This window comes from Thermobia domestica, chromosome 12 (genome assembly GCF_964235325.1).
Source record: "Thermobia domestica chromosome 12, izTheDome1.hap1.1, whole genome shotgun sequence".
NCBI classification, from domain to species: domain Eukaryota; kingdom Metazoa; phylum Arthropoda; class Insecta; order Zygentoma; family Lepismatidae; genus Thermobia; species Thermobia domestica.
In genome coordinates, this window is record NC_137465.1 from 73992179 (window position 1) to 74007579 (window position 15401).

Consider the following 15401-nt stretch of genomic DNA (forward strand, 5'->3'; position numbering starts at 1 on the left):
ATTGTTAACCAATTGATGTTTGGTTCTTTCGGCAATACAAGCTTTATTTCCGGGATCGCTGATTTCGTACGGTCCAATGTGACAAACCTCGAGTGAATTTACACGATCGTTATTTTATTATCAAGCTACACCCTGTGATCTACAATCAACTTTCAGCACCGATCTACAAGCATATGTTGCAGAATACATGGCAAAAGACAGGGTACGACACAGGATCAGTCATATCGTCATTTGATAATGTCATTAGTGTAAGATTTGACATAGGATTGTTACCATGCAGAGGTGATGCTGACTGAGTCAGTAGCAATGGTCAAATGTGCATACGGTACACTTTTTCTGTGCTTTCACCACTTCCTTGACAACCCACATCTACATTTTGACAATTAACTGGTTCTTGCACTCTTGCAGGTCAATGTAGACGCGTAATGAATTTTTAAGTTCTTCAGTATTATATAATTTTACTGGTATCACAGTCGCCTCGACGGTCCCATGTTTATTTTGTCCTTATAATAATGATGTCTTGTCGCGAAACTTCTCTGTTATTCTTAATGTCCACACATAAAGATGGCGTCCCGCCCAGCTTGTCTGATTGAAAGTTTTATTTTCCTTTCTTTCTTTCTATGCTTATATCTTATGTTTATTACCTATTTTATACCTTCTGAAGTTAACAACACTGTTTTATAACATGACAAGGCCTCATTCCCGAATAATGTGTCGGGTTCTTTATATATTAAAATACATCGCATTTTTGTGACATTTTCTTCCATTATCACTTTCACACAATATTTTCAATGAATTGGTAACACTGTGTTTAACGTAGGGCATTCATATGACCTTCCATATATTGTAGACTCAGTCGTCAATCATATTTACTACATTGATCGTTTCAATTTTTCAGTTGCTTCTCATACCATGTCTAGAAAATTGCTCCATTCTCCATGAGCTGGTGCCACCACTGCTTGACTGCTTGATTTTGCATGGAAATGACTACCACCACCGGTTTAAGCGACCTGAAATTAGGTAACTAGAAATTTCATCCGGTTTCTCCTGTTCAAGTTCGCGGGTTTCCCTTATTAGTAAAATTTCCACCATACATATAATATATATATATATATATATATATATATATATATATATATATATATATATATATATATATATATATATATATATGTTGTTTATATTATACAAATTAAATATTCACCTTATGATGTAACGCAATGAAATAATGAAAACACGAAATTTGGTTATTTCCATTGATGTAAATGTTTTAGTGAAACTCGAAATAAAATGTTAACGGCAAGAAAAGATAAAATCTTTTACTATGTAAGAGTAAAAAATCTTGTTGTGCACACTATCTTAACAGTTTTCTTTTTTCTTCAATTCTTTTGTTTTCATTTATGAAAACTTCTATAAAGCTCGTTTCCATATTATAGTGCAGCAAACTTGCGAAATGATCAATAATTTGTTTGCTATGAATCGTACCTTACCGGAAGTAAAGTATTTTGGCTAATTGTAAGCAACATTCTTTTTCCCCAAACTGCTTTAGAATTTTTCAAAATGATTCTTTGACCCTGAATAGAAATATTGTTTGTGTTCTGTATTTTGAAAATGAAAAAATGAAATCTTTAAGTTTTACGTCCAACGATTATGCCGGTTAGGCAAAAGAAGACGGTGATGATGAGTGATGAATCAAATGGTGCTATGAAGAAAGTGGTAGGAAAAGAGAGAACCCCGAGAAAACCCACGCACACGGTGTTTCTAAACCACAAAGTTCATTTAGCGGGGGCTGGGATCGAACCCGGGACCCCAAGAACCAGAGGTGAACGCTCTAACACAGAGCCACCGCGGCCCCTGTTCTGTATTTTTCCATTGCTGTTTCCTTTATGAAGCAATTCTTAGAAAAGTGTTTTTTCTTTATCTTTCTCTCCTATTATTGGTAAAGTTCTTTGACGTCAATAGGAATGTTTTCTCAGCGATATTCTTTTCATCACTTCCCCCAGTGACTTAAAAATTCTTTTCTCTTGATTTCTTACTCTACTGTGAGTAAAGTTTTTTCTTACTGTCTTGAAAATTCTTTACCTTAAAATTCTTTTAAAAAGCTACCTTAAAAATATCTTTCAAAGAAGTATGTTGCTTATAAAGAAAAATTCCCTTGCTATGTGTATTCCATTACTGCAAGAAAAAACTAAAATGTCAAACATCATAAACAATTGCGTTGTTCAGTTAGTATAATGCACTTCAGTTTACGTATGCAAAAACTTGTGTAAAAAAATACTTAAAAGTTGATAAGTAGATAAAGTCTTTGAATATGCTACTAAACGTTCACATCTTTACAATAGTTTTTGTATTTTAACAACCAACTTTTTAGTAAGATCACAATCATAGATAATTCATCGATTTTTAAGATAATCACAATCATAGACTGTTCTGTGGTTTCACAGAAACGAACGAACAAATAAATAAATAAATAAATAACGAGCTTCTACATGAATTTTATAATTTTCACATACATAGTATTCTTATGGACTTCCGCCGGAAGCGATCCAATAAAAAAGTTGATTGTGCTATGTGATTTTAATACGATCACACAGTGTTCTTATGCGCTTCCACAGGAAGCGGTCCGATAAATAAATAAGCTGAACTTCCTATGGAAGCAATCCAATAAATATATAAGCTTAGTTTGCTATGAACTTTTAATATGATAACAATAATTTTTACTATTTCAGAATTTTATTCTTCAGTTTTAGAAGAAAACGAATCATTTAATAATACGAGAAGTTAAAAATAACGAGTTTCCAAAGGAAACGAGAGTTTTAAAAACGTTCCTATTGAATTCAAATATACTCGAAACAATTTTTAACGAGGTTTTATAAGGAATTATCAAACAAATAAGAGTAGTTTCTACAAAAAACGAACAAATAAAATAATCGCAGCATAGCTGTTCATAGGAGCATAAATCCAACAAATAAATAGAGCTTCCTATGGAAGCGATCCGTAAAAAAAGGAAAGAGACAATATAAAGACAGAAAACAATGCGTCAATAATAATTAATGTCAGCAAAAAATAATATAACCATCAGACAAAATATATCAGAAAAAATAAAATTTCATAAGACAAGTAAAGTCCATAGCAGAAAATAAGAAAACAACATTATATCAGAAAAATAAAAGTTCGTAAGAGAACTAATATAAACAACATAAAATAATAAGTAACACAATATGAATCAAAGAAAAGTAGAATAAATTACTTGTATGTTCATAAAATTAAATTTTATTGATTCCCAACAATGTTGGTCGATTTGAGTAATTTATTTATTTACTACATCGCAATTTTAGTATTTTCGGAACTATTTATCGGTTCACACACATTGAGTGTTCTGTTAAAAGAAATAATCTGAGCTTCCTATGGAATTTTAATATACTAGCAACAATTTTTAACAATGAGTTTCTATAGGAAATGATCCAATAAATAAGTAGTTTCTACAAGAAACGAACGAATAAAATAATCACAATCATAGATTGTTCATCGAGTAATCATTACGAGAAAATAAAGGATACGAATCATTTCTAGATCCGCAATTTTTAGTATTCTCGGAATATTTTAGGAGTGTTATTATAAATAACACGAAAGAATAAATAAGCTGCGTTTGCTATGCAAATGAACCAAGTGAAATTGCTATGCAATCGATCCAATAAGTAAGTTGAGTTTGTGTAACAAACGAACCAATTAAATTGTTATGGAAGCGATCCGTCAAATAATTAACGAGTGTTCTTATAAATAACACGAATTTTTGTGAGTTCACAGTGTACAGTGTTCTTATGAGTTTCTACAAGAAACGAACCAATAAAATAATCGCAGCGTAGTTGCTCTTAAGAGCTTCCTTTGGAAGCGATTTAATTAAAATTTGTCAAGCAAAGATTTAGAAGTTCGCAACTATGATGCTCTAGGAGCTTGCTATGCAAGCGATCGAAGTAAAATACGAATTATTTGTTCATTCACAGCATTTGTAAGCATGAGTTTTCGTAGAAAACGAAAACCTAAAAATAGGAACCAATCCGTAAAAAATAAATAATGGCTGCTAAAATAAAATAAGTAAAACAAAATATAACAGCAAAATTAAAATCACAAAGAAAAATAAAATATTTTGTAGATATGATAATAAAGGTAATAAGTTAACAATTTTTCTTTGGTAATCATTGTAAACAGCTAATGTTCATAAAAATCAAAATATTTTAAACACTCAAACGTAAACTATGTTTCATGAAATAACAACACAAATACATTCAACCCAATAATATTTTAAACATTCAAACGTAAACTAAGTTTCAGAAAATAACAAAAATACTTTCAATCCAATATTTTATTCCCAAAGGATTTTTTCAAATAATATACAATTAAGAAATTCTTATACACATAAGTTAAAATTCAGTACGGTTAAATACTCAGATTATCAAATATCAAAAAACTGTAATAAACTTTAATCAAAGTATATATTATAAAATATATACAGTGACATATTCGATCGAAAGAAATATTTTAACTTGCTAATTGCAATTCACACACATTTAACCGTTAAACATTTAGATGTGTACAATAACAAAATGAAATCAAATATATACCTTTTTCTTTATGTGAAATTCAAAGTATATCATCGTCATTTTGTTTCCAATAAACATTATAAAAAGTATTTACACTTTATCACTTTTACTTAATTTTTTTCACTCAACTGTATGTTTCACTAATGCAAACAAACAAACAAATTAAAAATTATAAAAGAAATTCTTTTCTAAGGAAAGTTCGGTAATAACATCAAAGTTGTCATTTTCAATATATTATATAATGTGTAAGTAAATTTCCAATCTTCTATTTCAGTATCATGATATGATGAAGAGATTTCATCCAGTTCCTCAAATGTTTCTAGTCGTACCATACCACGCCATGCGTTATAGCATAACATTTCATATTCTAAAGTAATACACTTATCGGCAGTCGCAATACATTGGTTTTCAAAACACCCATAACATAGTAAAGCAAACGACGGTGTCCAAATCCAATCCAACACACACTGTTGATTTATATGAAATGAAGAACAATCATACACACAGTGATTATTTTGCGTACACATTGTTATCTTTGTTTAAAAACACTTCAACAAAGTTATTAAGATTCTCATAAGAAAACAATAAACCTTCGTATGATAACTTAAATGTATTTAAAAGAGTTCTGTAATTTTTTACTTTTTATTCAGTAAATTTTTCGTTAAAGTTCAAACACTATGTCACGAGTTTCCTTCTTAATTAGAAATTCCCAAACAGTATGCTTCAATCTACTGTCATATGCTAATCTGCGTAAATGAACTTTTTCATCTGGAATATTTAATGAACAACGATTACAAAGTAGTGGTTCTTTCAGTTTATAATTCTCAAAAAGTTCTTTTATGCACAGTTCACTTACTTTAAAACGATTACACTTGCAGTTCACTTTGTCTAAATCAGAAATTTCAATATGTGAATTAGGATACACCTTTACAAAACGAATTTCATCAAAATATCTGTAATATCTTCTAAACGATTGAATTACTTCATTAGAATATAATATTTTCACTTTTTTCTGAATCATATGTTTGTATTAAAACAAGTTTGTCTTGATTTTCTCTCGGAGAAATATAGTCACAAGCAAATACTCGTCTACTACACATTTGTACAAATACTCTTCTACTTAAGTAATGTTCCTACGAAAATAAAACGACTGCGCATGAGTAAAAACTTAACAAATGCGCATGTGTACAAAGTTTCAACGAATACGCATGTGCAATATAACTTCTGTTTGCACATATTCTACAAAAAAGATAAAATTATTTACTTGTAATCCTATACGCTCCGTGTAAAAATCTCTATGTAAAAATAGTCGATTGGAAAATCACATTTGTACATTAACATACAATATATAATGCTTTCATAAACTACAGTAGATGAGAATTATACTGCAAAAGAATATAATCCTATTTATTATGAATATTATGTGATTCTTTATATAGTTTCATGATTTCCTTACACGTATCATCTTCCGGTAAAATACTAAAAGCTTGCAACACATGTTTACTTTTAAAAAAGACACATGTCGTTTCTGTCATTTTACAAATTGTAGAAGCACCCATCGCATAGTAAAACTTTGTTTGGCATCCACTTAATTAAAGCTAATTTAATACAATTAATGTCAATACTTGATTTCTCATACGCACAATTCATACTTTTACTAATACACGTCTTCAAACAACAAAATATTCTCAACAAGTAACACGCAGTATAAAACCTGTTTCTTTTCGTTACAACTGTTGGCCTCTAGTAAACAAACATGTATTTTGCGTTCTAAAACAATTTCTCACTTTACCGGCAAACTTTAAAAAATATTTTTCAAGTTCAAATACTGTTTTACTTATACAATCTACGTTTCTTGTCTTCAAAAATATCTAGCACGGTAAGTCTTTTTTTCATGTTTAAACAATTTTATTATGCCATTTGCTCTATGTTTACAAGTGGCAGATCCAGCCAGGACTCGTGACAGTTTTGAAAGTTTATAGACAACTCATGATATACCTATACCTATCATAAACTGGGTTCTGGCTGCCTTCCAGTTTTTACGTTCTATATCCGCCATTGCTTCTTGCATAAATTTTGACCAATCAAAATGTTATAGTGCATTTGCACAGAAGCACAAACATTCAATTGCGATGTGACTACCATTGGTATGTGAATTACACGCATATGAAGTCGCCAACCAAGAGAAAAAATTGCGTTGCGCTGCGGTCGCACACATGCAAAGATATGATATTTAATCGGTCCCTTCAAGGCAAAAATGCTATGACATATCCTTTACCATAAAACTAAGAAAGAGAGGAAAAAGAAAAGCATTGAAAACGAATATATATATATATATATATACAGTGGCGGATCCAAGGGGGGCTATACGGGCTATAGCCCCCCCCCTTGACGCTCAGGTTTACACTGGATAAAATGGGCTTCAATCCTGTTTTACACTGGATAAAACGGCAAACTATGGTTTAGCCCCTCCCTTGATCATATCCTGGATCCGCCACTGTATATATATATATATATATATATATATATATATATATATATATATATATATATATATATATATGTGTGTGTGTGTGTGTGTGTGTGTGTGTGTGTGTGTGTGTGTGTGTGTGTGGTAGACAAGTGTATTGGACTTGAGAAACTTATAATTTCAGTAGAAATTTGCCGTCTCTTGCAAAGTCGTTTTGAAGTATGTTTAGAGTCATACTAAAAGTATGACTACTGTAGGAAACATATATTAGTAAAACACTTTAGTGTAACACTAATCACTCTTCAGAACGAAATGAAAATGAAATGAAATTTTTTAGTTTTACGTTCCACGCTTATGCCGGTTAGGTTAAAGGAGACGGTGAAGATGAGTAATGAAAGAATTGGTGGAATGAAGAAAGTGGGAGGAAATGGGAGAACCCCGAGAAAACCCACGCAAACGGTGTTTGTCCACCACAAAGTTCACTTGGCGGGAGCAGGGTTTGAACCACTCTTCAGAACGACTCTGCATAAGGTCCCAAGGATTTAGTGGGGCTCATTGGACCTTATGCAGAGTCGTTTCGAAGCGCGATTAGTGTCATGCAAAAGAATTCGACTAACATAAGTCTCCTGCAGTAGTCAGTGTTTTAGTATGATGCTATCATACGTCGAAACGACTCTGCATAAGGCGGATTAAGTTTTAAGCAGTACATGTTTTTTTTTTTTTCCTTTGCGATTTGCATCAATACAAAGTCAAATTTACGATTCATTTTGATATAATAATCGTAGTTTGTTGCATCTTTGTTTCTGTGTTAGGTGCTGGCAAGGGCGCCGATTTCTCTGCAAATTTGGGAGCGCCCATTCAGATGCAGAAGGTATATATATGAGGGTTTTAAGACAAATTGCATTCAAATTATGCCAAATATTCTATATTCATAAATATAATGGGGCCCACATGTTGTTTGTGGGGCCCGGGCTCCCAAGGATCGTACTGGAAATTTGCGAAGAATGAAACATCCTGAGGTTGTTTTGCAAGTAGGATTTAAGATTTTAGAGATCACCTTAACTTTTTGATCGGTTCTATCCATGGGAGTCATTCTATACCAGTTCTTTGATAATTTTGTTGAATGTAACGTAACGCAAGAATTGAAAAAAAAAAAAAAAAACTGAAAATACCAATCTGTTTTCGTAAAGTTAAATGGTAACTTTGGTTTTCCTTGACACAAAGGAGGTCCATCTTAATCCAATTATATTGTGTTCAATCGTGTGTTGTCTGGTTTCTCCTTTAGGATTACATCATCCTAATCCAGTGACTCAGTTCGTCATCTATGCTAAGGCGAGTTTTCAATTGAATTAAACATAACTTGTTCGCAACTACCTACAATGAATCCGAGAATCTGCATCAGTATAAATAAGTTCTGAGACATGTCTTCTTTAATATGAACAATATTCTATTTAGATTCAAATATTTTGAACATATGGCCATAAAGGAGTACAAAAGCTCGTTAGTATTAGTTAAATCTACTAGAGTCAATTCAGCACACTTTTCTTGATTCGGTCTTCTCATTCCACTAAAAGCATTTCATATATGATACTTTGTAATAAAGCATTAGTTCTTTTGGAACGAACCGTTCCAGAAGTATTCATCACTCAACAGTTAGCAAATGAATTGCTCAGCAAATAGTTGCTACTGTTGTATGTTCACCGAACGACGAAAGAACGTACAAACCAAATTATATAAATGGAAGGTGCAGATGCAGCAGAAGAAATTGTAGTCCTTTTACCAGATGATGAAAATTTGGGAGATGAATCGTTGCTGGGGCCAGGTATTTATATATATGTATATATTTTGGCTTGTGCAAATGTTAGTAAATAGAAATGTATGTGCAAAATTCAGGCAACTCATCATCATGCTCAGTTGTAACAGTGCACAGATAATGTTGAGCTCATGTCATGCAGTTAATTTTTGAATATTCGCTGTACAAGGAAATGTACTATAATTTGAATTAAATGTAACTTACACTGGGAAAGAATGTGGTATTTCAGTTTATTGGATCCATCTTGCGAAGAAATTGACTTCTACATATCGCCATACAGGAAAAATAGAAGGAAAGCATGGAATATGAAAACGAACGCAAGTTATTAGTAATTTGAAGAATGGCATTTAGTATCTTCAAATCCGTAGCATGCTCTGGAGCCAGTGCTGTAACTTGTATTGAGCTAACCTAAACTTAGTCCCTAATCATTAATAAGTGAACCAGAGTCACTTCAAGTTACTTAAGGATAAGTAAATAATACCAAATTTGAGAAATAAAATATTGGGAATTAAAAGGGGAAGCTGAAGATCAACGAACGTTAAAGAAACGTTTCCAAACTCGAATCTTCAACAGGGGGAACTGTTATCCCAGGACCTGCTAACAGGTAGAATACCTTGTAATCCCAGTTAACGAATACTCTACTTACATGGGTGCTGTGGTTTTGACGCACCACATTTTTGGAAGGTTTACAGGTAAAATTGAATAGTTTTTATGAAAAGACATATTTGTAAGGAACGCATTTCTGCAGGGCGACGGAATGTGATACAGAGTAATACAACTGTATTTTAGCTTTACAAGCGTAGTGGTACTAGTGTAAAATCATTACAAGTGCTTTACGATAGATAAAATAGGGCGTGACTGAGAGCATATGAAAGATGACACTGTTAGATGTTATTTTCCACCGTCTGTGTATATCTACAATGTACAGATGCTGTATTTTATGTTCACAAATGCAGTGTTACTATTATGGAACCATAACAAGTGTTACTAAAACTCTTATCTCTGCCAAAACCCACTTCTTTTTACGCTTACGCTCTAGTTCTTATATCATACATCCGGAAGCCGTATTTATGAAGAAATCCAAAAAGAATTGTGCTTTTTAGCAATTGTGGTGGCCCCCCAAAAATTTTATCTATGCCAAGTGAGATATTTTCATGTCACCCAGCGCAAATCTTATATTAAATCAAAAAGGCATATATATTTTAGAAGAAGATAATTAGAAGGAAATTAGTGAAAGAATTATAATTTTTCAACAATTATTTCGAGTGGTGCGTTAAAAGTAAACCTATACGCATGCGTGAATTCATAAAGGTTTAGTACGTATTCTTTAATAAGGAAATGCACTTAGTACCTTAGGGGGGGGGAGGTTTACTCGAGCAGACGGTTCTACCAAATAAAAGATATATAGATAAAATACGGCATGAGACTTTTTGTGAAGGAATGAGGGTGCAGTTTTACCATACGGATCCACAGATTGTAAAATGTACGGAAAATTGTGGGAAGTCTTTATTTGCCCATTTTATATCGAGAAAAACCCAACAAACCGCTGCAGAGCATCTAACTTGTTCCTACTACTACTGCTACTCCTCCTCCTACTACTAACACTTATACTATGTATCCTTATAGTAAAGCTGCACATGAATGAGAGTGTAAATATAATCAATTCTGTTAGTGCACAGCATATTGTATGTGTGTGTTCAACTATCCTCGTTGATGCGTACACCCCTTTCGCTGACGCGCCTCCCTACGGAAGAACCCCTTCTCTACCGCTCGACTCCCGCTGCGCTCCTGCTCTGGCTCGGTTAGATAGGATTCGTGCTTTTTAGTAGCCAACTAGCACTAGTTGGTTCGTGTTTTTGCACTGTAGTTTTTATGCTATTCGTCCACACTGTATTCCGAGCTCTCCTGATATTAATCAGGAAGTAGTAATGGAGCTTCTCGTTTAGAATATGCTGTGCTAAAAGAAATACGAAGCTGTGTCCTATCTGAAAATGTAAGATGTGCGTCAATATTTGGTAGAACCGTCTGCTCAAATAATGCCCCTTAGAAAAACTTACATTAGAACACATAATTTGTGGAGTACCAGGAAAGAAACTACCTGGAGAGACAGTGCAAGTGATTCAAGATTTTTATCAGGATTATAAGTTTTCCAGGCAAATGACAAGAATTAAAGGTACACACCTGTTCATAAAAAGCTGGAAGCTCGTTCAGAAACTAAGTCCGAAAAAATGAGCCTAGATTCGTCACAATTCCCGCAGATCTATACATATGGAATTGCATGTTCCCGCCGTTCTTTATATAGACACTAGCTGCAAGCCGTACTGTCATCCGAGCGATGTGAAAATGTAAAGACAAAATCAAACTATTTATTTCTGAGATTAATATTGATTGCACAGTTCCAATATGCAAAATCAACCATTATCTTAAGTAGAAATTGCTGAAAACGAAAGAAAATGGGTATTTAAACCTCCAAGTAGGAACCTCTGCTTGGAGCGATTCTATTATCAATATTATAACACTATCTCTTGTAAGTTGCGTCTATGGTCAAGGAGGTTTAGTACTGCTACTGACATTTCTGATCCGAAGGGCAATGGTTTGAGCCTCCGTGTGGAAAGTTATTTTCCTTCCTTTTTTTCTAATATATGAGAACTTTTTTATAAATATAAATTTCTACTGTGAAGTGATTGGAAACACATTATCCGACGACTTTTCAAATCCCTGTTACATTTACTAGCCCGCCATGTCCCTAATTCATATGCGAAAGCGCTAAAATGAGAAATTTGAACACAGTTGAGTACCTAAAACCACACGTCCAACAAGAAAATTATTCATATATATATTTCGGGGGGCTTTGCTAACTTCATTCTTGGAAATGTGAACATTCTGCAAGATATTTCATTCACTTTACAATATTTTATTTGAATAAACTTAAAATTTCGGGGGGTGGGATCAAGCCCGGAAGTCCCCTAAAATACACACACGCACATGTATATATATATATATATATATATATATATGGGTGATTCCACGAAAAAGGGAAATTTTCTGTCACGGGCATTTCTTCAAACTACTACTAAAGAGAATCACCTCATTTTTATTTTGTTTGGTAGTAACCGTCACAAAGTAGGTATGCCATGTATAACAGTTTGCAAATATAACACGAAACATACGTAAAAAATTAATTATTACCCAATTTCTCAACACCGTGGGCTGTCACAGACTACAGTTGTCTGATTTTACTCAATAAATTACAACTGAAGTCGCAAATCAAACATCATTTAATGGTAATTAAATGGAAGAGAACACTTCAATGTTTCGGTTTTGTGGAAAGTAAACCTTTATAATGATTATTTTCGAAAGCTTGACTATGCGTCGTTTCTGTCACCTCTGTTTGGTCTCAACTCCATGGCATGAAAAAAAATTGTCATTGCTCTCAACAGGTAGCATGGTCGTCCACATTGACAACACCCACAAGAAGACAAGGCAGATATGTTTAACTGAAGAACAGAAAAAGTTGTGTGCATGTGTTAAAAGCTATAGGAAAAATATTTTTGTGTGTGGAAAGCAGGTGCGTATATTAATTGATACTCAACATCATGGTATTTATTACTGAATGTATTTGTATGGTATATACCTTCTTTCCCTTGAGGAACCTGCGCTTTAAGGTAGGAAATTCGTACACAATTACTCACGTGTACTGGTTAAAAAGTGGGCCGGTAAAGATAAATTATATTCGATTTTCTCAACTCCATGGTTCTCAACTCCGTGTCCATCTGAAAACTAAGGAATCCACGGTGTTGAGACAAGTTCACGGAGTTGATAATCCTATAGTGTTTGTTATGCTCATGCTCTTCCAAATATTTGTTCTTTCAATATATTGATAGAAATAAAGCTCGTTCATGGTCTAGTGACTAGTATGCTCGCCTTTCGTGCGTGGTTCTGAGTTTGTTTCCCGGTGGAAGCTCAAAAATTAATGGTGTTTACTTCGCACAGTGAGGCAATTGAAAAACTCATTTGAGTAGAGATGTACTGAAACCTGATCGCGCAGACCATCGCAACGGTCGTAGGAGCCGACACGCTGACCACGTGTCGTCACACTCAAAGGTCGGCTGGTGGGTCCTAGCCCATTTAAGGAGTGTTTCGCAGAAGTTCAGATTTGGTGCTGTAAGGTAACCGGAGGTAAAACTTCAGTCAAGTCAAGATGGATGGTATCTGTTTTTAACTTATTGACGTCTCAATCTTATGATCAGCTAATTGTTTCCTTTTCAGGGATTGTCGAAGAGTCTGAGAGCAATGTAATGTACGGACAGTCAATTTTATGACGCGGATCGGGAGGAATTTCTCGTGGCCTACTAAACCTGACGTTTAAAAAGCGTTGGCAGTTGTCATTCTGTGTAGACTAGAACAGCCCCTCCCTGTTTCCTCAAGACATTTCCTTCATTGGAGTGGAAAATGAGGGCTACTTAACAAAGAACATCGAATTATCCAAAGAAAACAGAAATGATGAGTGCTTATACTGTCATTTAGTGTGCATTATACAGGGCGTTTCAAAACAATACCGACAACGTTTGGGAAGTAATTCCTAACACCAACTGCACGGTGATTCCTAACACCAACGGTATTGCACTTTCGATGTGTTGACTTGATCACACAGAGAAGACAGACGGTTTACATAAGCTCAGAAAACAAGTGAAGTAGACAATAAACAGGTTTAATGACTACTTCATCTGTTTCGTAAGCTTATGTGAAAAGTTTGTCCTCTCCATATGATAGTCAACATATTGAAAGCGCAATAATTTTTCAATATTCGATAAGTGTATGTGTATTTCTTTTTTTCTTATTTACGTCACATATTCATATTCATATACACTCAATTTTGGAACCTTCATTAGATATATTTTCATATGTTTGCAGTATTTTCTGGAGTATTTTTGTATAACAAATTACGTGTCATCTAGTTTGTTAGAATTTTATTCAACATAAGAAGAATAATTCTAACTTACAAAAACTATTGGAAAATTATTTAAATTTTTATGTAAATTATAAGCTTAATCACTTATAAACCAAAACTTATCACCCAGATGTATCACGTTTCTCAACTCCACAGCAATTTTCAACTCCGTGTTAACTAATCTCAACTCCGTGACCTATGGTCTCAACTCCGTGGGTGCTGAAAAGTTTATTATTTTTTATTTACTACACCAATAACGATTCAGCTCTGCTGAACACCTAATTAACATGGACTTAGTAGTAGTAAGTGCATGTGATATTTTTATCGAAATAGGCGACCATCAACGGAACAAAAATTTTCCAAGTGAAAATTTCCCTTTTTCGTGGAATCACCCATATATATATGCTTGTAGTTTTTTGTTACAAAAACTTAGGGTACCCCATAATCTGGATTCTTATAAAGCAATTTGAATAATTATTTAGAAAATATATACTGCTTAAAATCGGATTAAATTGCAATGCCAGTAATCTGTAATATCTTATGTTTGTATTTAGTTACATTGAATGTGTACTTGTTTTATACTGTATAGCATGAATATTAGCTGCTGCATAAGAAACAATTATCTATAGTTGAATTTAAATAGAAAATCGATATAGTTATTATAAGAAGAAGCGTGTGAAAATGAAGTGTATAATAATGGTTGTATCTGAAATAGATGTTGCGTAGTGTAATTGGTTACCCCGCCAGCTTTGGAATACTGGGCTCTTCAAACTGTTCATCCTTAGGGATGCGTAGAGTCAAGTCGAGACAGAATTTTCCTGACAAAGTTGTAGTCGAGACACAGCTCTTCCAATAGAACAATATACATTTGTCGAGTCGAGACATCACTTTTACAGCATATTGTGGAGCCGAGACGGTCTCAAGTCTTGTCTCGTGCGCATCCCTATCCATCCTATATAGATAAAATCAATTTTGGATGCGAATATTCAGTTTCTTTTAACGATAATTGTAATCTACGATACAAATTGAAGTAAGATATTGGCTTGAACTGCTTTATTACCCACTTAACCTTCGTATACTGCAATTATATCTAATTGTGGCATAAATGATTATTATTATTAGAATGTAAACACTGAAGAATATATATTAACACACAATGAGGAAGAACTCAATGCTCGTACTAATTAACAAATTGGTTGCAAGTTTATTTAAAATTAACTCTCTTGAAATCTAAATCATCATTATTCGAGAGAAAGCAAGAGAACCGTTTTGTTAATTTGGACATATTAAAAGAGATTGAGGAATGTGTATTTAATTGAACAGAATATATGAAACTAAATGGAATGGCATGTGGAACGGAACTTGAAAGAATAGGATGGGTAAATGAAAATGAAAGAAAGCAATGGTTAACAGCAGTAGCCACTACTTACAGCAGATTAGTGAATCCCCCCCCCCCCAAAAAAAAAGTTCAATAATTCTGAAACATAAGGGCGTCACGTTTTCTTCGTTTTGACAAAATTGAAAAATGGATTTTGCATATTGTTCGTCTATACCCCTTCAATATAG

The 15401-nt window shown here is 33.5% G+C and overlaps 1 protein-coding gene across 4 annotated transcripts in view; it reads left to right on the plus strand.

The window, feature by feature from the left end:
* The first annotated feature begins 8507 nt into the window (after nucleotides 1-8507).
* LOC145666512 (uncharacterized) overlaps nucleotides 8508-15401 on the plus strand; it is a 36526-nt gene continuing 29632 nt past the window's right edge. The window contains exon 1 of one of the 4 annotated variants that reach the window (XM_081733798.1): nucleotides 8508-8893. Coding sequence is in view for 2 of the 4 variants with exons in the window: in XM_081733796.1 (XP_081589922.1) it covers nucleotides 8809-8893 (85 nt within the window). In the remaining 2 variants the exon portion in view is untranslated. Of the gene's footprint in view, nucleotides 8894-9031; nucleotides 9577-15401 lie in introns of those variants that run through there. The other 3 variants (XM_081733796.1, XM_081733797.1, XM_081733800.1) reach the window with 3 other exon arrangements.